The sequence below is a fragment of the Fistularia commersonii genome, chromosome 5 (genome assembly GCF_037954325.1).
Source record: "Fistularia commersonii isolate RoL2024-O1a breed Wild chromosome 5, RoL_Fcom_v1.0, whole genome shotgun sequence".
In the NCBI taxonomy this organism is placed as follows: Eukaryota; Metazoa; Chordata; class Actinopteri; order Syngnathiformes; family Fistulariidae; genus Fistularia; species Fistularia commersonii.
The window spans coordinates 17,644-40,933 of record NC_141288.1 but is presented as its reverse complement, the minus strand read 5'-3'; the positions used below and the strand labels follow the sequence as shown (position 1 = coordinate 40,933).

General features: G+C 51.5%; 1 protein-coding gene across 2 annotated transcripts; it reads right to left on the bottom strand.

The window, feature by feature from the left end:
- Positions 1 to 121: 121 nt before the first annotated feature.
- ptpro (protein tyrosine phosphatase receptor type O) lies at positions 122 to 21,839 on the bottom strand. Of its 2 annotated transcripts, XM_086146193.1 has the most exons (27): positions 21,563 to 21,839; positions 18,061 to 18,319; positions 17,638 to 17,793; positions 16,859 to 17,011; positions 14,812 to 15,306; positions 14,581 to 14,739; positions 14,254 to 14,450; positions 13,888 to 14,008; positions 13,622 to 13,815; positions 13,187 to 13,298; positions 12,676 to 12,839; positions 12,328 to 12,448; positions 11,486 to 11,619; positions 10,908 to 11,046; positions 10,414 to 10,534; positions 10,229 to 10,300; positions 9,191 to 9,274; positions 7,077 to 7,112; positions 6,835 to 6,916; positions 6,531 to 6,621; positions 6,142 to 6,218; positions 5,851 to 5,985; positions 5,480 to 5,602; positions 5,096 to 5,250; positions 4,400 to 4,535; positions 3,200 to 3,325; positions 122 to 3,117 (listed from the first exon to the last, which is right to left on the bottom strand). In XM_086146193.1, exons 1-26 carry the CDS (start codon positions 21,659 to 21,661, stop codon positions 3,221 to 3,223), a joined length of 3,720 nt encoding a protein of 1,239 aa, XP_086002319.1. In that variant the 5' UTR covers positions 21,662 to 21,839; the 3' UTR covers positions 122 to 3,117; positions 3,200 to 3,220. The 2 variants fall into 2 exon arrangements, with proteins under 2 accessions (XP_086002319.1, XP_086002320.1); XM_086146194.1 differs by lacking the exon at positions 9,191 to 9,274.
- Positions 21,840 to 23,290: the final 1,451 nt, after the last annotated feature.

Genomic DNA, 23,290 nt, shown 5'->3' with positions numbered 1-23,290 from the left:
TGGTCAGAGGAGCGTACGGCCGGCTTATCTCCGGATGACATTTCAGCGGACAGAAGACCTTCTAGTAGTAGCAGTAGTAGCAGTAGTGCTCCTAGTCGTTACACAGGGAAGGACATCCGGATGAACTTTATCTTTTATTTTGTTCCAACACGGTGAAACCAATCCTTCACATTTTGTGACACAAACACAGGAGTTCAGACGACATTTGACCCAAACACAAGGAGGACACGTTCATCCAGACCTCTGACCAGACGTCCTGCTGGTCTCCGGCCTGGTCTCGGGCTCTTAATGTCCTGGACTGGAACCAAGATTCACAGAAACAACACCTTTTCAAAACCAAAGTCTTTTTCACGAGTGGAAACATCAGTGGAGGATATGTACATCTGTCAGAGCCAGCAGCCCCACGAGGGACCGCAGACACACACACACACACACACACACACACACACACACACACACACACACACACACACACACACACACACACACACACACACACACACACACACACACACACACACACACAAGCACACACACACAAGCACACACACCGGGTTCTGTGGCTGGTCAAAGTGCACACAAGGTAGTGACAAATCAGAAGAGCCGTTGGTTCTCCTGAGTGCAGGAGCGGCGGGTCTTTAGAACATTCTGATGCAGGTGTTTGAGAAGAAGCTGCAAACACGTTTACATTCAAACAGGTTTCAGTTTTGTCCAACCAGGTGAACGGCCGCCTCTGATTGGACGGGTGTGAACACAGGCTTCTTCTCCTGCAGGTCTTTGTTGAAGCCAGCGTGATATCTATCTGTGACTGGGTTCCATCCTGGGGTCGGAAGTCTCTCAGATCTGTCTGAGGTTGAACGCTGATGGAGAACTTTGAAAAGTGATCTCGATATGCGGGATCACATCTTCGGAATAGAAGAAAATGCAACCGACCATTAGATAAAGCTTCTCGGGTTTCACGGAGAGGCTGCAAATGTTTAAAGGACTTTTTAAAATCCAGACTGGGAGTCAAATCCAGGACCTGCTCAATGAAACAAGGGTTTGTTGAGCGTCTCCTCAAAAATGGACCTGATGGGAGTAAGAGCTGGAGGCCCCAAAGAGTAGCAGAGCTTTGGCTCTTCTTCATGTCTGGTGTTTGGTGGTGAAATCAGAGTCTGGCTGTCATCTGAAGGCTGGTCTGATTCCAGAAGGTTCTAAAAGAAGAACGACCGACATCCCAGAAGAAAATTTCTCCAGGTGAACAAGCGTTTCTTCTGGACGTAACTCCTGCTGCTTCCAAACTTAAAACACCATATCATGCCAGTCTGCACTCTTATTTTGGAAACATCTCCACTTCTTGCATGGAGCACGTCACTGTAAACGAATCAACCGCCGGTGTCCCATCTGCTCACTTTGACAAATGCCTCTGAGGTTCACATTTTCTTCTTCTTCTCAATGGGCCATTGAAGGACGAGACCGAGACCTTTGGAAATAGACATCCTGCCTGCTGTAGTACCTGCTGCTGCCACAAGGGGTGTTAACGAGCTGTAAGCCGTTTGCAACTGACACTGAAGCTTCACTCCAGAGAAACTAACTAGCATAAGAAAGCTAAAGCTAAAACACAGACACGTTCAGCAACGGGAACGGATCTATCTGTACAGGTGGACACGGACCTCGCCGGGTTCCAGAGACATCTCCTCTGAACCTCCTGAGCCTGTAGTGAGTTGTTTGCTGTTTAGTGGCAGCTGATGGCGTTCGGTGTTTAAGGACCGGGCCGCTCTTCCTGGTCTTTCAACGCCGCAGGTGACCTCCGCCAAAGCCCCCGAGACTCCGGAGACTGGCACCGTGAGACGAAGATCTGCAGCTGTTTTCGAAACTCGATCCGGCTGAGGTCCAGGCTCTTGGGCTGCAGGCCAGACAGGATCCGCTCAAATCAACGCATGGCAGTCAAATTTTTCCAGATGAAGTCCAGTGAGAGGCTGAGCTGAGAAGGTCATGGTCCAGATGTGAAGAGCATGATCTAGATGTTTCATTCGTGCTTCTCTTAAATCTGACCACTTCCATCTTCTAATACTTGGGTTTTTAGATGACCGCTCAATTTGTCAGGAACAGGAGCCTCTGGGAGGTCTCTTCTCTTTCTGCTGCCGGTGATCTTAGAAGAAACCAACCGCTCTCCAACTTTTGTTCCTCCATCTCAAACCCTCCGGCAGCTCCGACCCAGACTCCATCTGAGCTGCGACAGAAGATCTCCGTTGGACCGGCTTCGCCCTCAGCGCCGGTTTGTTCGGCGGCCCGAAGGTCCTGCCTGGACCCGCTTCCGTCCATCTGCCATCGCACTCTTCCCTCCGCACGTGCTCAATCGTTTCCGCAGCGAAGCCCTGACCTGATGTTCTCGAAACCATTTGACCATCAGAACCTTATTTCTACGTTCCAACTCGTCCATCTTCTGACGGTGTTCTGAAGAGCCCCCAGCTGAGCTGTAGGTCCTTCAAAGAGAGTCACCATGTCAGAGAATGTCAGGAGGGTCCATGTGGACACTTCATGTCAAACTTTCACACACAAGAAGAAGAGAAAACAAAAAAGAATATTCCATCTGGAGATCACCTGATCCTCTCCATCCAACCATGAGTCTGCTAACTAACTACGGCCACGTGTCAGTGTCTGCCGCCGCTTTTCCTTCATGTCCTTCAGCAAACATCAGCGGCCTTGATCAAGTCTCCACTGAGGACGAGCTGAACACTGATGGGGGTGAAGGTCACTGAAGGTCATCCTGACCCGCCTGGGTCTTATTACCTTCTATAGCAATACTTTCATCCCGATTGGACCTTCTCGTCTCCACGAAGGTCGACCGAGTCCTCGGTGGTCAAGAGGAGGCCCTCGGCAAGGTTACGGCTCTTCGGCTTCTGAGGTTAAAGAACAAATCGAAGGAAGTGCTGCCTCGCGTCACCTGACGGAGGACGGCGTGTAAACGTGGTCGTCAGAGAGGGCGGAGCTCCTGAGGTTACTGCTTATGGTCATCTGCTCCCGGAGGTGAAACTCTGCCCCCTCGGTCCTGAACGGTGAAATAAAACTGGGTTCTCAGGGTTGATGTTTTTGTGAAGATGCAGGACTTCTGGAGCAGGTGAGCTCGTACGCAGCCTGAGGGACAGCGAGACAGTCTGTTAGTGGACATCCGATCACCTCAGGGGACCAGGTGTTTCCCCGGGGATGAAGAACCCACGTCGGGACAACGGCGCCGCCATTATGTCTTGCTGGAGTTCTCGTAGATGACGTCGGAGGTGACGGACTGCTGCTTCTTCTTCTGCCACATCAGCAGGACACACTGATGGATGAAGACGTACTGCTCCTGTGGTTCAGAAGAAGAGGTGCGAAAAAACCAGAGCGCATCCCGTCAGTCGGTCCACTTCTACACTCGAAAAACATGAATCAGACATGGACGAAGGGCACCGGGCTTCCCCGAGGAAACCCTTTGGTCTTTAGCCAGAAGCTCAAAGGGTTCCCTCAGGCGGCTCAGAGACGGTCGACAGAAGCCGGAAGGCTCCGGCGTAAAGAGCCGGGTCACATTCAACTGGGAGTTCTTGGTTTGCTGAGTGCAATGGACATTATTAGCATGTGGCTAATGCTAGCAAAATGCGGCGTCCCAGGGGGGCACACTGCATCTCCTCGAAGACTCAAATCCCTTGATATATCTAGTGGAGAACATATGAGACCCCGACAGGAACTCGAGGTCCTTGAAGTGCTCCGTTTCCTTCGACCCACAAGAAACCTTCCTCACGGTTTAGGTCTTCCGAACTCCATCCCTGCCAGTGAGAACCTCCTCCGAGCCCAGGGCTCGGCAACCCGCGCCTCTTTCACTCCTCTGATGCGTCTCCCTGTGGTTTTTTTGAAAAAATGAACTGGAATGTATGTTATTTAAATGTACATTTAAATCAGAAGATTATGGCCATCTTGTAACATCTAAATATGTGTTCAATTATTTTTGTGGCTCTTAATAAGCGACTGCACGCGGCAGCCAAAGGATGACAGCTCGCAGAGAAAGAACGGCATCTTTGATTTTCTGCTGGTCGATCATTTAAATGTGGCTCTTTTTTTTTTCAAAAATACAAGAAGGACTCAAATAGACGACTGAGTATTTTGCTTAAAAGTAACCTTCAACCTGACGTGTTTTTTTGGAAATGTATTGTCCCATGGAGAAATGTAATTTTGATTTCTCTGCAGTTGTTCATTGATTTAACACATATTTTGTTTATACGTAGCATAAAGGGTTAATAAAAACAAACAAACCATTCTAGGCTCCAAATGGCTCTCTGAGCGGTAACGGTTGCCGGCCCCTGGGCTCGGAGGCCCAACGCATCACGTCACCCCTTACTGCGTTGTAAAGAAACGCTAAGGCATTTCCAAGTGAGAGTGGAGGCCTGACCTCGGTCTGGACCATGGACAGACGGTGGGAGCGCATCTCGGAGACCAAGCCCAGGACGTCCGCAAACTCGTGTTCTCTGATTTGCTGCATCAGGCGGTCCAAAGCGATGAAGGTCCCCGTCCTGCCAACGCCGGCGCTGAAGAGATACACAGCAGATGGTTAGCGGGTGTCTCTATGGAGGTGTAACGCCAGGGCTGATATGCTGCTTCTTCGAAGTGTCTGCGAGGACCTCCGACCAGCAGGAGCCTCCATAGCTCCCGCGCTCCTTCCGGTCAACAGCAGATCATCAGAAGCTCGGCCATGTGGGAATGCTTGCCAAGATGATGCCGGCTACAGACGAGGAGCCTGACAAAGCACAAGTGACTGCTGGGAAAAGCAACGGCTGCCTGGGTTCTGACGCCGGGGGCGGGGCCTCCGTCTACAGGTCAGGTGTGGTTCATTTGAAGGTCTGCTGGACAAACCGCCGACAGCCCTTTGTTTTGGGAGGATTGTTTTTGTTTTTTTCAGGTTTGAAAGAGAAAGTTGATGTTATCTTGTCAGGTTACGGAAGAACATCATCGGCGCAGAAACTAGTTTGGTGTATTCTGTTGTGTTCCAGGGGCTTAATCCTGGACCTGGAGCCAAAGCCGAATCATGAAACGTCCCTAAAGCCACCTGGGCCTGAGCACCTGGTGCTGTGCGTGGGAAACCCCTCACCTGCAGTGGACGATGATGGGGTCTTTGGTCCGATTGGCCTGCTGACGAACAATGTGGACGAACTGCAGGATGCTCTCGATGGCGTTCACCGTGGGAACGCCGTGATCTGGCCAGGAGGTGTAGTTCAGGTGGAGGACGTCCCGCGTCTCGTCTGCCTGTGAGATTTGGGAGAAGGAGGCTGGTTTGAGGTGGGCCTCTGATATCCAGGAGGAGGTCCATCAGTTTTGATCCCATGCTGATGTTCAGGACATAAAAACTGGCGTTCCATCACAGTGATCTGTTGAACATCCCAAAGGCATCTGACCCCCCGCCCCGAACTCCAGGGGTACGTCTGACCCAACCGCCTCTTCTCTAATTCAAAATAAGGACACTGGATGGACTCACATATCCCAGTCTGAACTTCCTGATGGTCCATTCAGGAGACTCGGTCTCTGACAGCATCTCCACACTGATCTCGCCGTACATGACGGGCTCGTCGGTGAACGGCCAGTAGTGGTCGCACTTCACCTAAACACGCCACAGGCACAGAGTCGCTGTCAGGGCACCCCAGAATGTCTGGGCTCATGTCAAAGATGGAGGAGAAGCTATCAGCTGGAGCACCAGGCTAGCAGCTCCACTACTTGGCACGGAGGAATGATCGTTCAAGGCGTGCAGCATCAAGATCTGGACCGGTGAAGAATAAAAGGTCGTGGGATGTGAGATGGTCGAGGGACGTGAGATGGTCGTGGGATGTGAGATGGTCATGTGACACTTGCCCGGCGTCGCTCGCTGCACTGCGTGAGCATGACGGTGATGGGGCTCTTCTGCTGCAGGACCATCTTCCAGAAGTCGTTGCGGGTCTCGGGCAGCGGGCCCTGGGTGGCGATGTATTCCCGGGGATGTTTGTAGCCCTGAGGAGAAGAAGAGCTTGGGTGACACCCGCCTCCTCTTGCCCTGGTGCAGGGTTGGGGATCCGACCCTCGGCTAGAATGGCGACACGTCACACCGGAACCTTTGAGGCTCCGACGTGACCTTCTGACCCACGGACGACCTCAGACGCCGCTCACCGGGATGTAGTTGGCGTTGATGTAGTCAGATCCTTCGTCGTTGTGCATGGAGATCAGCTTCACCCGACTGAAATCGTCTGTGGAAACAAGATGTTCTGAGTGGCGGCTCTCAGGTCCCGTCAGATGTTCGCTTCCTCATGAAACCACGCTCCAATCATCCCCGCCGATTGACAGAATAGTTAGTTCCGGGCTCGGACCGTGATGTCGAGATTTTATGGAGATCATGAAGAGCCGGGCTTTGTCCAATGACTTCTTGCCGTTCATGCTAAAACTTCAGTGAGCGGATTTCCGAACCCGAGCGTTTCGAGAATGCGATTTAAGTCTCGGCCCTGTGACCCCTGACCCCAAGTGCAGATGATGAATGAATGAAAACCATCTTCTTGACTCACAGGGCAGGATGTTGGTGTAGCGGTTCTTGGGCCGGTTGACTGGCAGGTCGGCGGCGTCGTGAGGGAGATCCAGTCCGACGCTCTTCAGCTCCTGAAAACATTCCAAGATGGAGGCTTTCGGTGTGAGCCAGTGAGATGGGGCGGAGGGGTCGGGTCAAAGGTCAGGCAGTGAAAGGAGACCGGGCGATCACATCCCGCTCTCCGTCCGCTCACTCACCTGACTTTTAGCTCGCTAAGCTACCTGGTAGCAGCAGCGGCTAACTAGTGTCAGGTGATTGAGTGGTCACGCCTTGGCAGGTCTCACCTCAAACTGCAGAGAGAACTTGTAGGCGGAGTCTTTGCCCATGTCTTTGAAGTAGCTCTCAAAGTCGTCCAGCTGCACCAGGCTGCAACACAAACACTGCAGTCATTGGACAATTCTGTGTGATGTCATCACCACAAATCCTCCAGTCATCGGCTGCCACGGTCCTGACAGCAAGCCCCCCCATTGGCGGAATAAACTCACACATGTGTAAGAGTGACACACATACACACACACACACATACCTGGTGAGCTTGCGTTTCTTCAAGGCGGACTTGCTCCTATAAAAGACGGGGAGATTCAAACATGAAAACAGATGAATACTTTAAACCAGACCAATTCTACTCTAATCAGAGAATCTGATCTGAATCCCTGAGTGGATCGGATGTGAAGGGCGGGGCCAGTCGAGTCACAGATCTGATTGGCTGCACCAGTGCAGGGGAGGCCTGGCCTCCTTCGTGCCCCGGCTTCAGCCCCCGTTCTGCTCTCCACCAACCCTGGTTGAGAAAGACCTCCAGCTTGATGTTTACCAAGCAGGAGAAACACCAACTCCTGGATCAGCTTTGCAGTGATGCGATTGGTGTGGAGCTGGCGTTAACCGGGATTTAGCATTAGCTGCAATTTAGCGTTAAGTGCCAGTTAAGATTAGCCAGGAGTTAGGGTTAACCAGGAGTTAGGGTTAGCCAGAATTTAGCATCTAAAGCAGCCTGCAGTCCAATGCCATGTCTTTTTTTTTGGCAGTCATTGAGAATAAGCTCATGTCATGGTGTGTGTATGTGTGTTTGTGCGCAAGCGTGCTTTAAGAGATTTTGTTTTCGGATCAGCGTCACTGATTGTGCTTCTGAAAAGGACCTTATCTTTGTAGTTTGCTTAGAGCTTCAAAAATCTTATTTCCAATGAAATAAAGTTCATGTCTATTGATGGTTTCCTGCCAGCGCTTCCAGATCCAACCTCGGGATTCTGCCCGTGTGCCGTCGCTCCGAACCCGACACCCAGGGAGTGCAAGAGTTAGAACACAACTTTCTTCTTTCCCGCTGCGTTTTTTTGATTTTTCAGTTTTCTGTCTCTCAGCTTTTATTGCTTTCATTTTTTTCCAGGTAGAATCTGGAGGATTGAATGAAGATACGAGCAGCAACACGGATGGTTGAAAGCCAGAGGAGCAGTGTGGAGACAATTAGCATCATGCTTCATGTGAGTAGACGTCACTGCTAACACAGCTAGCAACATGCTCCATTAAAAGAAAGAGCAGGCAGTTAGCATCATATTACATGTGAGCAAACCTAGCCACTGACACAGCTGGCATCATGCTACATTAAAAAAACGAGACACACTTAGCATCATGCTACATGCTACACAACAGTGCCATGCAGCGTCAGCAGCCAAAGTTGATCCACTTCCTGTTTGTAAACTGTGTTTGAGAAGTTGGTGTTTAATATTTCTCTTTCTGTCAAACCAACAACGACGGACCAGCAGAGATAAAATCACAGCTGTGGATAAGTGAGGAGTGTGTCCATGAATCAGTCATTAGGTGTTTAAAGAACATAAATAATCTTGAATGAACACACCTATTAATCATCTGCTGGAAGAAAAAACTATTACTGGTACTTTGTTCTTTTCACTCCAGCTGACCAGACACCTCCGCCATATTGAATGCGGCAGCGTCGGTCTGCTGCCGTAGCAACAAGCTCTTCCAGGTTCAGTTTGTTTTCGGTCAGAACCGATTCAATAATATTGAACCCTACAGGTGGAGACTGCTGTGGAGCTCGTTGTCCCTGGAGGGACTGTCGGACTAAACTCCCCGGATGGGCGCTGAGGGACGGCCTTCGTCACTAAAGCGAGGAGACGCCAACTCATATTTAGTTCTGAAACGTTCTGCCGTCCTGAGGCCCAGCTATCGACTCCAGATCCAAACAGAGCGGATCCTTCTCGCAAACCTGACGTGTCCTGAAGGACAAAGTGGACCGAAGGTGCGAGAGGAATTCCTTCTGAGAATATTTGCTCCAAAGATCACGGACTCGTCTGTGACCGTTGGTTCAGATGACCCGTCTGCTCCTGGAACATCTGGAGACAGTTCCTTATCAGACTTCTGCCACAAATGTTAGGAGGACTTGGTTCAAATTTGACGTGTTCAGTGGTTCAGAGGGTTCAGAGGGTCGTTGGTGCCCAGAAGGAAGATCTGGAGAAACTACAACCAACACCGTCAGCCGATAGACAAGGACCCGGGTTTTGGACAAAGAGGCTGGAGATGAGAGCCCTGCTGTTCGAGCCGGCGGCCCTGAAGGTGCCACGTTGTTGGGGTTTGCTGACAGGAAGTGAAATATACACCTGACCTCTGAGCCGCTCAGCGGCGTTTACTTACCAGGGATTAATATAAAAAGCCAAAAGATAGTCAGTCCAAAGGCAGGATGGCAGGAGGGTGAGGAGGGCGAAGACGCTTCTTCGCCTGAAGGTCAAACACAAACAGGGAATAAAAACAGACAGCAGGGGGCGACAACGCGCCGCCCGTTAATGACACAGTCCAATCACACGTCTGCTTTGGCGCCCCTCGGCCCGTGGCCCCGCGCCGCTTCGCCGCTCCGCCCTGGACCGCTCCAGATTAGATGTCTGTGATTTCAGACCGCCGAGAGTCAAACTGGCAACTCAGAGAAGCGACGGAGCTTTTTGGTCGAAAAGTTTTCTCCTAAAGCAATGTTTGTCCTCCTGGCGTCGGACCAGGAGCGCCGTGGACCATTCCTGCAGGTTCTCACCTGCCAGATGATGAAGACAGAATGTTTGTCAAGGCCTTTTATTTCCTGTTGGTGTCGACAAGCAGGAAGGTCTTCCTAAACAATCTGGGGCTCCTTGATGTTCATCGGCCGACCAACCGGGCCGGGTAGTCTGGCGAGAGGAACGGAGCTTCCTGAAGGCCTCTTTGGCCCGGAAATAGCCGGGCAGCGGGCTCACGTCACTCTAACAATGGCCAGTGGTAGACGCTAGCTCAGTGTGTGTGTGTGTGTGTGTGTGTGTGTGTGTATGTGTGTGTGTGTGTGTGATGGCAGACACCAGAAGAACTGAGTTCCACGTGTCGCTTTCAATGCGGTTTGTTTTCTTCCAGAAATCAAGTGAGAAAGTTAGGTTCTGCTCTGGCGATGACGTCACACCGACTCCAAACAGCCAATCAGACACAGGCGCAGCGTCACATGAAGAAGACGAGACATGATGAAGCCAGTGCTGCCTTCACTGACCCTCCTTCAGCTCTTATATTAACCTCCACTGAGCTGCATCCTGCGGTCTCCTTCAGAACGTGAAGAACCCTATCGTCTGAGCTCATCTGCAGTGCCTGTGCTGCCGGAAGCCGTGGAGGAGCCTCCGGCCTCCGCCTGAGCACTCCTTAGACGCCATGGAGACCACGACTTACCAGTTATAGGGGAGCTTTCCGTCTCGCTCAAAAGAGGCGAAGTTGACGAAGGTCTCGGCGCCTCCGCATTCTCTGAAACACAGACGCCGAGTGGGATCAGGAGAACATCTGACACCTCAACGGGAGCTCCGGCTCAATCCTGTGACCGAGGTTCTTTGGCAGCGAGGAGTGAAGAGGAGACCCACCTGCTCATCATCAGATGCTTCTTCCTCAGGACCAGCAGGAACAGGATCAGCAAAGCCACCAGCAGGATGCTGAGTATGGCGAGTGCAGCGATGGCGGCGACACTGGGGTTGATTTCCTTGGCTGCACACAGACACATATGTATACACACACACACACACACATGTACACACACAGACACACAGAAGTTCAAAGGGAGTGTTTTCATGCGATGTCTCCTGAGCAGAAGGGTTCAAACATGCTTTGACTTGAACCGACAACAGGAGGCGCTGCTACGGCCATGTTGTCCTTGGAGACCTCCTGCTGGTGAGAGTGCATGAGAAGCTTCAAGGGAAGATGAGACCTCGGTCACCGGTTCACCTTCCCTTTTCTAAGGCTTTGTTTTTGCCGGAGCCTGAAAGCTTCTCCTCCACCCTCCTTCTTCTGTCCTCTCTTTACTTTTGCTAACTTTCTTTGTAATGAACTGCAGAAGACGGCGATGTAGGCGGGGCCTTACCCGCGGTGCTGATGGCGATGTGGGCGGGGCGACTGGGCGTCCCATAGCTGAAGCTGGTGACGCTGCAGTTGTAGGTGGAGGACGGAGACAAACCAGAGACCGTCAGGACGTGGGAGGTGGACGTCTGAGGCTCCCGGGCCTGGAGGACACATACCCTCAGCAGGTACTTCTCATATGAGCTCACCCGGGAACATCACCTGGACTAACATGAGCTCACCCGGGAACATCACCTGGACTAGCATGAGCTCACCCGGGTACGATCACCTGGACTAACATGGGCTCACCCGGGTACGATCACCTGGACTAACATGAGCTCACCAGGGTACGATCACCTGGACTAACACGAGCAGTACTGACATCACCACGTGTACTCAGCCATGTTCTTTCAGCTGGATTGCTATCACAGCAGTACTGCTGTCATAGTGGTACAGCTATCACAGTACTACTGCGATCACAGTAGTGCCGCTATCTTCATTGCAAATATTCGGTCATTTATTCATTTTAACGACGACTTTGTCTTTGTGTTCTTCTGCATCATTGGTTCAACCCAAGCGGTTGCCATGGAGACACTCCATTACCTTCAGGTTGGCACCGGGGCCGCTCTCCTTGCAGACGATCTGGAAGTGATCGACGACGCCCTCCTCCGTCCACAGCAGCGTCACCGAGGAGTGGGTGGAGTTGACGGCGAACAGAGACCTGGGAGGAGCCGGTTCTGCTCCAAAAGAGAAGATCAGGTCAGGTCCTCGCTTCAAATGAGGCTTCAAATGATTGTCTCTGCTGCCACAGAGAACATCTTCTCCGCCCAGATCTTTGTGACGAGGTTTCGAACGACCGATGCTCTCAAGGAAGGCGGCAGAACCTCAGCCAGTGAACCTGAGTTCCTCAAGCAAAGCTCATGCCACGACTGAACTCTGAGAGACTTCAACGCTGCCGGTCAGACCATTTCATATCACCTTCTCCCCCATTATTGTGTAGGGCATTTATATTTAGAATGTGTCTCAAACTTAACAGGGTGTCTTTATCATTTTTATTTTGGTCACATCCATCATGTAGTCGATGCTCAGAGATGAAGATGTGGAGGTTCTTTTTGGGAGCTGGGGGGATGGAGAGGAGGGGGTTGGCAGTGGGTCGGATGGAGGCGGGTGATTGGCTGTGGGTCGGATGGAGGCAGGTGATTGGCTGTGCCCTCTGCAGGGAGCAGCCCAAAGGAGAAGATGTTTTGCTGGATGTGTTTTCCAGCAACTTTCTTCACAAACCGAATGAATTCAAACTATTTTCATTAAATCACAGCTGGTCTGAACTCAGCCAACAATCTTCTGCAAGGTAAGGATCACTACCTTAGTGTGTGTGTGTGTGTGTGTGTGTGTGTGTGTGTGTGCGTGCGTGCGTTTGCGTGCATGTGTGTGAGAGAGAGTCCTACCCAATTTGATGATGTTTGAAGCAGAGGTGTTGCGGTTCCTCTCCGTACACGCCGTCACTGTCAGGTTGTAGATGTCTCCAGGTGGAAGTGGCAGGCTGGCATGCATCACCGCGCGGGTCACCTGGAACGGTGGAGTCATGATGAGATCATGGTGAGTGAAGACCCACCAAAGTCTCACCTTATCGACAGCAGGAAAAGAAGAAAAAAAGACGGATCTGAACAGGAAAGACAAACAACAGCAAAGCTGAAGGACACGAGGGTGTTGTTTGGAAGCGCGACCTCCTTGCCAGCGGAAGGTGCCGGCGACTCCCGTCAGGCCCCGAGTGGACAAGTCGGCAAACGACTCACGTCGACGGTGAAGCTCCTCTCCGCGCCCCTCTTGCCGACGGCAGACACCTGCCAGTGCAGCATCCTGGAGTGCGACAGGTCAATGAAGAGCTCGCCATACGTCCAGCGAACGTACAGGACGCCATGAGAGTAATCCACAGAGGAGATGTGAGGAGCCTCAGGAGCTGCGGGAGGCAAAGTCACTTTACTTCACAGGAGAAAACGACACCTTTTCTCCTCAGAAGGTGTTCGACTGAAGCCGGAATATTAAACATGAAACGGTAGTCGATTAGCGAGCCCTGAAAATGTAAATCTGATTTCGCTCTCATAGTTGGTGTTGTTACCGTGTTGTTTCATTGCTATTAGTTATTATTATTACTACTGTAGTTCTTGACAATGATAAACCGCGCCTAACAGACTAAAGATCTAAATCCTAAAGCTCAAATGCAATTGTTATGATTGTTCAGTGATGGATCATCAGTAGTTTGTCTTTGACCCTGAAGGCAACACCAGAAGGAGAGCAGATGATCACCTGTGATGAAGCTAACCGTGGACCCGTCACAGCAGCTGAGCGCCGAGTCGCCCCAGGCTACCATGGAGACACGGAAATTATAATACCAGGCTGGCAGCAGGTCTGTGACTCTCTGGAGGAAGAAGGTGAAAGAGACAGAGTTCAGTCCGAGACCTCCTCAGACGAATGGGTTCCTCAGTTCCGTTGGACAGTCAGAGGAACAGAAGTACATGTTTATGGAATGTCGGTCAGAAGGAGAAACAACTCATAGACTATCAGAACTCGTGAGGTCCTGTTGTCAAAGGTCCACCGGATGGGTTCACGGTCAGCCTGGTTCTTTACCAGATGTCAGGAAAGAACCTCCGAGCTTTGCGATCGGAGGACTTCCCCGAAGCTGCGCTTCACGGGTGACGGACTCCCTTGCGTCAGACAGAACGGAGGGTTTGGTTGCGTTACCACGGATGCGATGACGGAGGCGGTGGCGGCGATCTCGTAGTAGGTGGTCCACTCCGACGTCAGGGTGACGGGGTTGAAGAAGAAGGTCTGGAGGACGTATTTGCGGAAAGCCACGTGGTAAGGCCTCTGCCAGCTGAGGATGACGGCGGTGGGACTCAGAGGATACACCACCAGCTCGCTGACGCCCGTGGGTTCTGGAGAGCAGAGAGGCCGTTAGCGAGCCGCCACCGAGCAGGAGGCGGCGAGACGGCGAGCTGAAGGATCACCGATGTCAATGACCACGGGCTCGGAGGGCGGGCTGATCAGCGGCCCGTTGGTGTGGAAGACCACCACCCGGTACTGGGCGCCGGGCATCAGGTTGCTGATGATGTTACTGGTGGAGTTCTCCTGTAAATGACAAACATCCGCCAAGACCCCACGATAGAAGATGCAGAGTTACTGGAGAACTTCCCGTGGCTAGCTCTTTGGAGATATTTCTGCCGTCACATCCTTCTGAGAAGGTGTCCTGCTGGAAATGATGCTTTCTGAGACAGACGGGCCGTCTCTTGACAGGACAGCTCCTCCGGCGTGACCTCCTGGGGTCACCGGGAGAATCTGCTAAGGAGGTCTGGAGCCTCTGCTGGTGAGGTTACCTCGCTGCAGTAGGAGCTCTCCATCCTCCGGCTCAGGCTGGGCTTCGTGCAGGTGGTCGACACCACGGACACCAGGCTCCCATTGTGGTTCTCGGGGGACGGCGCCCAGGACACTGCGGCGGTGCTGGAGTCCAGCAGTCTGACGCTGACGGCCTGTGGACACTGACGCAGCTCCTCCAGCAGCTCACCAGAAGGTCCTAGGGCACAGTTAGAGCTGACCGGTCAGAGGATGGATAATCATCGGAGGGACCGCATCTCCTCGGGCTCGCGGACAGTCGGTTCATCTGAACTTCTGCCCACCGGTCCTTCATGTATCGGTCCACCTACCCAGGTAGAAGCTGAAGGCGGCAGCGGCGCTCTCCCTGGCCTCGCAGTCTCCGGACGAGCTGACGGTGGCGACTCGCACCCCGTACGTTCCCGCCTCCGTCAACTTTGTGAAGAACTCACGTGTGTTCTCGTCCACGGTGGCCGTTTGAGTGACGTTACCTGGAGACGAGACGAGATCAGAAAGCGGGAGTTGGAGGACCGTCGCCTCCGACGGGGCCGTCTCAGGCCTACCGTCTCTGCTGATATAGAGGTTGAAGCCATCGTAGCCGCTGGGGGGTCTAGGTGGAAGCCAGCGGAGCTCCAGCAGGAGGGGGGGCAGCTGGGTGGGCAGGACGGAGGTCTCCGTCGGGACGTCCATCGCAGAGCCGCCGTCGTTGGAGTCTTCATACTCCGGGACTTCAGCATTGACAAACTCCTCCGCCTCGTCTGCGGCGGGCAGCACGGAGGGATCCGACCAGTAGTCCGAGGTCTCGCTGGCGTTCGCGGCGGTCGTGTTGTTGGTATAGCCGGAAGTGACCTGTACAGCTTCCGGCAAAACCTCCTCTGAGGTGGCCTCCGTGCCCTCTCGCTCTTCCTGCTCCTCCATCATTGGGATGTCCCGTGTTCGTCGGGAAGACGCTCGGTCCTCCTGGACCCCTGCAGATGGGACGCCTCCCGTGTCTTCCGGTGCTGCTCGCTGGCTCAGGTTGACCATCTTGTGGGTCATGTTGATGGGTGGGTTTGGCACTGCGGACGGACAGACACAGGGTGAGAATTTCTTGATTTCTCAACCTTTGTGAAGACCAACTAACCAGACATTTCTCCTCAAATTCAAAAGGCGCCATGAAGGTTCTCCCGCGCAATAAACCACAAACACCAAATTCTCCAGCGGACAGCAGGAGCTCCCGAAGGAGACACATCTTCTGAAATTCACACACAGCCTTCTACACGTTCTCCGGCTCAGATCCACGCGGGGTCTCCGACACTGCGATCTTCAGTGACTGACGATGATCTCTGGGAAGGATCTTTGTGATCTACTTTGTGCTTGTTCAGCTTTTACTTCCAGGCAGGAGCTTCATTCATGTGAGACAGAGGTCCAGAGGAGAGAGAGGATTAAGATGTGAGACGGTGAAGGGGAAACACAAGGCTCCTTACTTCCAACGGTAGGAGTTGGACCTCTGCTCAGGAGAAAGTCTTTGCAAAGAAGGACAAATCTAGCAGATGCGGACCACAAACTGTGATCTTTTCAGTCCCAGTGACCCCCTACCAGGGGACATCTGAAATACTTTGGAAAGATTGAATATCAGATCTTGATGGACCAGAAAAAGAGAAACTCTGCACAAATTAAAAGCATCAAGCCAGAACTTAGAAAGGATCGTGTCCGCTCTCGACTGGGCCGCCATGGTTTAGCGTCCCGAGCAGCTGTATCACCGTGTGGGACCAGAGCTGCACGAGCCACGACAGGAAAGCTCTGCAGAGCATCGTGAACACAGCTGGAAGGAGTCCCCTCCCTGGAAGACATTCACCGCCTCGGACCAAGTCTGCTCAGCCTCCTGCCCTCGAAGAGAAGGTGCTGGTGCCTCCAGCGGCTTCACACCAGACTGCGGGGATGCCTCCATTCTCCCACTAAAATACCGGACTCTGACAACATTTTGCACCGTTGCAATGTTTGCAGTTTCAGCAAGCCCATCATGCTGCCATCGTATTACATGCTATAGACTGCCGCTATTCTCTCGCAGTCATACAATACATGCCATTTCATATTTATAATCCACTTCATCTTTTCACCCGCTATCCTCATGCTGCTTGTATGTTTTTGGTTATGCACTTGTGCTTTTGTACTCAAACCTCTGCTCTCTACGCTCTAATGACTTTTTAAACATTTCAGTTTTTATGCCGTTAAACCTCATCATCCTTTCACCTCAGTAACAGTAGATTGTATTCGCATCAGCTTTTCAATTAATAATTTATCCTTTATTAATCCCCGTGGGGAAATCGGTTCTCTGCAATGAACCCATCATGGATGCACCGTGAGCATTAGGCTGTCGTCCACCAGTGCCAGGGCCGTGAATCGAACCAGGAGTGTTCGGTTCCAACGACAATTGCGCTACCTCCTGTGCCACACCGCCCCGTATACTTCATAGTTGCACTTTTACTGTTTAATGTGCTCTTTATTTTTATTTTGTTCACATCATATCACTGTGGGACAGTGAGAAACCTTCTCGATTCCTCTGTATGTCTGGCACTTTGATTGTTGCTGAGCTAACAGGACCCACAGGTGAGCGGCGGGATGGCGTACCTGTCCTGTGGTGCAGAGGCGTGTGTGTGACGTCGCTCCGCGTCATCATGGCGGTCTGGAACGCCGTGGCCTCGGAGATAAGCTGGAAGGTGATGTTGCTGTAACAGGTCCCTGGTAACCAGTGCTTGAACACCGTCCGGCCCTTGTAGAAGTCTGGAACGAGCACGGGAGACAGAGGCGGGACACTCCATTAGCAGTGATCAAAGTCCTGACCAGGAATCTTCATCGCATCAGTTGAAAAGGTGAAGGTTGGGTGATGGCCTCCATCCACCTGGATGTTCATTTTGCAATAACACCTGGAAGATCATGTTCAGTGAGAACTTTAACCGTTTCTAATCTTTCGTTATCAAATCAGCAATGAAGATGGAAACGTCTCTCCACAGATCATCTCCTCCAATTCAGATGTTTCCTTCACGCAAAACTGAATCTTTAAAAGCCTGGCTGCCGTCGGTGACAGCTATCGACCAAGGAGACGTCACCGGACTCTGAGCTCCACAGACATCCGTGCTCAGCAGATGTTCGTTCCGGCGGGAAGAACTAACATCTTGCCTGGTAAAGAAGAAGAAAAAGGCAAAATGAAGCTGTGGTCTTTTGTGTCCAAGTTCTTTTCCAAGACCAAGCCTGGTGACCAATCAGACGCCTGCAACGATCACGTGACCTGCTCCCTGAAAACCCGTTAGGACCTGGAAGTCTGAACTCCTGATGGCAATGGAGACAAGAAGTCTCTGGACCAAACCGCGCAGCCGCCCTGACAGAGAGATGGATGATGGTAGAAATACCTTTGTAGAGCATCCAGCGTCTCTGCCGCCCCTCCACGAAGCTGATGTTGACTCTGCTGAAGACGTTTCCCTCTGGAGACTCCAGGTGGAACAGCACTCCGTTCTCTGGAGACTCCTTGTAGTCTGAGATCTGAGCGCTGCTGACAGGAAGAGGCTCTGAGGAGAAGAACATCCAAGGTCACCACAAGCAGCCAGACCTCCAAACCTCTCTGGTGTTGGAGATGAGAAATCAAGGGTTAGGGTTAGGGTTAGGGTTAGGGCTAACCCTAACCCTAACCCTAACCCTGGAACATCAGCTTGTAATCAGAAGTTTCAAAGGTCTGAACGAGGGTTCGTTCTCGAGAATTCACGGGAATTCATTTTAAGGGCTGGGGTTGAACTGTGTGGAACGCTGAAGGTTCTGGTTCTGGCGAGTTTCCTTACTGGTCAGGACGGACACTGTCCTCACGGGTTTGGACCAGAACGGGCCCCGCCGGAGAAGCAAGCCGACACTGTAGCAGAGGCCATGAAAAGAGGTGTTGAAGAGCAGGGGCTCCTGGGAGGCACTGAACTGGACCACGTCGGGCCGAGGTTCTCCAGAGATCTGAGCCGCGTACGCCGACACGTTCTCGCGTAGGTCCGAAGCCTCCAGCTTCGCCGCGATCAGGCCCTCTTCGTTCAGATACACCTGAAATGCCAGCACCTGAAAAAGAAAGGCCCTCAGATGAGTGGAGGTTCGGGAGAGACCCATCTGCTCGGTCTGAGGCCAGGATGTCCGAGCGAGCCCGTTCGTCCAAACCGGCACGGAGGAGTCAGCATGCGGAGAACTTTGTCATCTCCACAGAAAGTAAAAATCACTTTCCTGTCAACCAACATTCTAGAGGCGTGGGAGAACTTGTCGACCTTTGTTACTGATGGTTGATGATTCACGAGCGCTTCAGAAATCTGGGGACTTCTCTGGTTATTTTGCAGATGAGTCACCTCCCTTCATCATCATCATCATCATATCATTATCTTTTCTTCTTGTTTCCTGTCCTGGAACGTCAGCCCAGACGATCAGAGACAAGAAAATGCTTCAATATATTTTAGGTCAAAGATGAAGATGTTGGAGGAAACCGGGAGAAGAAGAGACGACTCTCATTCACTCCTTTGATAGCTGCTCTGCTGTTTCCATGGCAAATGAGACCAGAGGAGATGCTCATTATGTTGGTCTAATTCCAGGGTTACCATGGCGACAATGGAGTGCAGAGAGCTTCCAGGCAACGGACACTGAATGCTAATGTTAGCCTGTTAGCCTGGACTGAGTCATGGTGAAGCGTAGAAGCTGCTAGGAGACTAAGAAGTTCACTGCTTGCATTTATACCACTTTGACATAGGAGCTGGGGCGAGCCCTCGTTTCCCCGACACAACCGAAGAACTTCTGACATGGACCTTCGCCAGGAGGAGCGGGACCCGCGGGTGACCTCCTATCAATGTCTGTGTGAAACGTATCCATCCTCAGAGTTACCGCATGAAGTTCTTCTTCTTCTTCTTCCCCTTTGGGCTTTTCCCCTCAGGGGTCACCACAGCGACTCCACCTTCTCCATCTAATCCTATTCTCTTTCATCTCTGGATCCTCCTCTCTCACACCAACTACCGTCATATCCTCTCTCACGACATCCATCAATCTTCTCTTTGGTCTTCCTCTGGACCTCCAGTTCCAGCATTCATCAACCAATATATTCACTATCATGACCCAGCCATCTCAGTCTGGCTTCTCCGCCCTTCTCTCCAGAGCATCTAACATGTGCTGTTCCTCTGAGACTCATTCCTGATCCTATCCATCCTGGTCACTCCCAAAGAGAACCTCAACATCTTTGTCTCTGGAACCTCTAGTTCTGCCTGCTGTCCCTCTGATGGACCCATCCGGGGTCCGCGGGTGACCTCCTCTAAATGTTTGTGTGAGACATATCCATCCTCTGAGTTACCACATGAGGTGTGATTTATTATTCCATCTTTTTTTCCAGAGTGCTACACTGGTCGGGAGCCGCCGCCGGGGAACACTTTGGGCTTCAGTGTTGCTCAGCGGCACTTTGGCAGGAGAGCAGGAGCTTGGAAATCCAACTGCTCTACCTGAAAGGGGGGATGGATGATGGGAGGGAGGGATAATGGAGGGTTGGGATAGACATAAATGGATGGAGGGATGATGAAAGTGTGGAGGGAGGGATGTGTGATGGATGTTGCTCTTGTTTCCTTCTGTCTCAGTTTCCATGGTGACAGTCTCTGCTGTCCCAGAGGATCAATGGAAACAAATGACTAACCTGTTTCCCTTTTTTGCATAATTTAAACAGGAAATGTTGTTTGTTTGTTTGTGTCTCTGAAATGCTTTTCATTTTATGGATACATTTCCAATTACTGATCACGTGGCTGTGGGACTGGTTTCTGTCCCTAATGGAGGGTCCCTTGACCTGAGCTCCTTCGCCTTCAGGGGAAAAACACAAAGGTATTTCCGCAAAGCCAAGTGATAGGATACCGGGCTACAACTATGAACGGGTGCCCCTCACTGATTATTCCTTCAGCTCCATGCCGTCGTCCTTTCAAAAAACTAAACCTTAACGTCTGAATGTGGACCTTTTGCAAGAAAAAGCAATCGTCTTGCAGCTTCTCTGAACCAGCAGATTGTTTGTTTTTTGAGAAGAAGGTGAAGGCGACAGAGGTGAAGCTGCTTCCCAACCGCTGGTCGGGATTGAACTTGCAGCATCGCAGAAAGTGACCAAAGCGTAGGTCATGATGATTCAGTGAATAACTTCTCACTTGTACTGAGAGACGGAGATGAAGAGGCAGGTGTTTCAACTGAGTTATCGGGGAGGGTTAATCCAGGACGTGAAGAACAGGAAGAACCTGCAGGTAAGATGGACGTGATCTGATGAAGTCTTCCCTCTGAGCTTCACAGACGTGCACGGCAGAGTTATCCGACGGCGGGTGGCTTAGCTCAAAGAAACAGTGAGCCGAGCCACAAGCAGACCCACCTCGGCTGACCCTCTGCTTCGTAAAGGCACCTGTCTGTCACATTAGTGTGGAGGTTCATGGTCGAGATGTGTTCTCCATCAGAGCTAAGCTAAGTATATAGCATTTAAAGATGAATCTGAGTCTTTCCCGCTAACTTCATCAGAAAAAAACAAGCGATCGGATTCCTGATGTTACAGCTCTCCGAGGAGTCTGGACCTCGACCGGTGTCCGGCTGTCATTTGAGATGTTGTCGATCTTCTGTCTCGGTGAGTCCCTTGGCTTCTTTCAAACGATGCGGAACATCTCCTTGGCGCATCTCTGCTCGGTGAATCTCCGGACGCTTCGCTGTTTTTGAGCGCACGCAAAGGTGTTATTACACTCCGACGTGCAGACCAGCGGTCTGGAGCTGAAGACCTTGAGCAAAGATCACGTCTACATAATGTTTAGATGGAATCACTGCAGCAGGGTTGCAAGCTCCATGGCTGACAGGGTTCCTCACACTGAAAAAACATCTCCAATGTCTCCATGAGGCAGGAAAAAAACACTAATTAATGGTAAATCCCTCGATGAATTACAACCTTTCCTTCACTGACTCTGGTGAAGAACAACAGGCCGATGTTCAGAGAAGATCTGGGCCACCAGGGAGACCTTTGGTGGAACCTGCATCTATGCAGACCAGAGCAGGCTGGAGCTGCAGCCCAATGACCCACTTTCAGAAAACCGACCTGCAGCGCGCATCACACACACACGCACGCACACACGCAAACACATGTGCGCACGCACACACGCATGTGCAGACACAACGACAAATACACACACACACACACACACACACACACACACACACACACACACACACACACACACACACACACACACTGAGAACAAGCCGAACAAAGAGCTCCAGCACCAGACCGGCGCCGCTCCGCGTGTCTCCCCGGGAGTAGCGTCTCCTTACCGGGGCGCAGCAGAGCAGGCAGACGGCGAGCAGCAGCGGGGGGGTCATGGTGCGTCTCCGGCTGCTGCGCATCCAAACAATGGCGACTTTCTGCGGCATCGCGCCGCGACGGCTCCGTTCCCGCACGGATTTCCCTCAACGGCGCATCTCCGCCTTCGTCGCCAGCGTCATCGCGGTTCTCATCACAGTCCTCCTCGGGAAGCGGCCCCCTGGCGAGTCGGTGGCAGCAGGCCGGGCTCCGGCGTCCATGCCGCGGCCTAGAGACGAGCAGGAGGTCGGTGTCGGTCAGCCGAGATGAAGCTAATGCTGCTGCTCGGCGTCGCCCCGCCCCGGCCGCCCCGCCCCGAGCCGAGCCGAGCCGAGCCGAGCCGAACTGCTCTGAGCCGAGAAGAGCCGAGCCAGGCCTCGGAGGCTGCGGGAGACCCTCCTCCACAATCATCTTCGTCAGTGTCCTCCGTGGTATCATCATCTTTCTCCATCTTCATCATCCACTTCGTCTCCTTTGGTCTTTTCCCTTGACCAATTGTTGGACAGTCGTTCAATCATTCACATCAAGTATAAATTCTGTACCAATCCTCAGCGGGCTGGATGTGGCCTGCGGGCCGTAGTTTGTCCACCCCTGGTCTATTCCATGCCTGTCTGGGCCTGCGTTCCTCAGCTCGCCCGCTCAGAGACTGTTGAACTCTGGACAATCGAAAGCTCACTATTATTTGATTCATCAAAAACCATCAACGGGACTATTTAAAAATGTAAATATTTTCCAACAAAGACCAAAAGGGCCATGTCTTTGTGAGACAGGCTCCTCACTATAATGAAGGATGTTATCTGGTAAGAAAGCCCTTGAACTTCGAGGAGACTGATGCCAGGACTGTTGCGTGTAGGGTTAGGAATCGTTGATTATGGACAGAACTATGACAGAGCAACGGGTCATATCGTCACCTCTGATGCAGGTAGAAAGCAGGCAAAGCTTATTTGAATGACATTGAGTGGGTAACTAACTTCTTGTTAGTTAACCCAATGAAATAGCAGTTCCAGTCAGGAGATGTGAATTTTCTGGACCAAATTACAGCACGACTCCACACAAGGTTCTCAAACAAAGCTCATTTAATCAGTCAGATATCTGATGTGCGTGAAAAAAAGTACGAGTAGAGCCATCCAAACACGAGGGGGAAATACTGGAACACCAACACCAAGTTACAATGTAAGACACTCAGGAACCCCGATGAGGCTCAGGCTGGAGTCTCCATGCTGGTTTAGATTGGTGATCAGCCACAGATCAGTGTGCGATGGAGGCGAGAGCAACAGAAAGTAGTCCAGGTTAGATGTGACGAATTCCTACTCAACAAAGGGAAGTAGGTGTGTCAACAGTTACATTTGAAAATGAAAATATGAAATTCAAAACAAACTTTACTTTAAAAAAAAAATCAAACGTACACCATTTAACTGAACATAACTATTTTAATATAGTGAATGGGAAAAAAAACAATTAAAATACACCTATGGTTACAGGTATCTTCATTTTAGAAGAAACCGACATGATTTTCACCGACTGAAGAAATCTTGGATCATGCACACATTTGATGATCTATATCAACAGAGTAGATGATCTTGTGGTGACTTGCCTGCTTCAGCAACTTTCATTGGCTTCAAATGATGGGGAAATTATTTTCCTTGGCGGGTTCTCAAAAACTAAAAATAATATTATGAAACATATATTGACCGTATAGC

Excerpts from the sequence above, each read along its gene's own strand:
- ptpro (XM_086146193.1), bottom strand. The coding sequence starts at position 21,661 with ATGCCGCAGAAAGTCGCCATTGTTTGGATGCGCAGCAGCCGGAGACGC. Across the intron at positions 13,816-13,887 it reads GCCCGTGGTCATTGACATCG|AACCCACGGGCGTCAGCGAG; the intron begins GTGATCCTTCAG and ends TCTGCTCTCCAG. Across the intron at positions 11,620-12,327 it reads TTCAAACATCATCAAATTGG|AACCGGCTCCTCCCAGGTCT; the intron begins GTAGGACTCTCT and ends CTTTTGGAGCAG.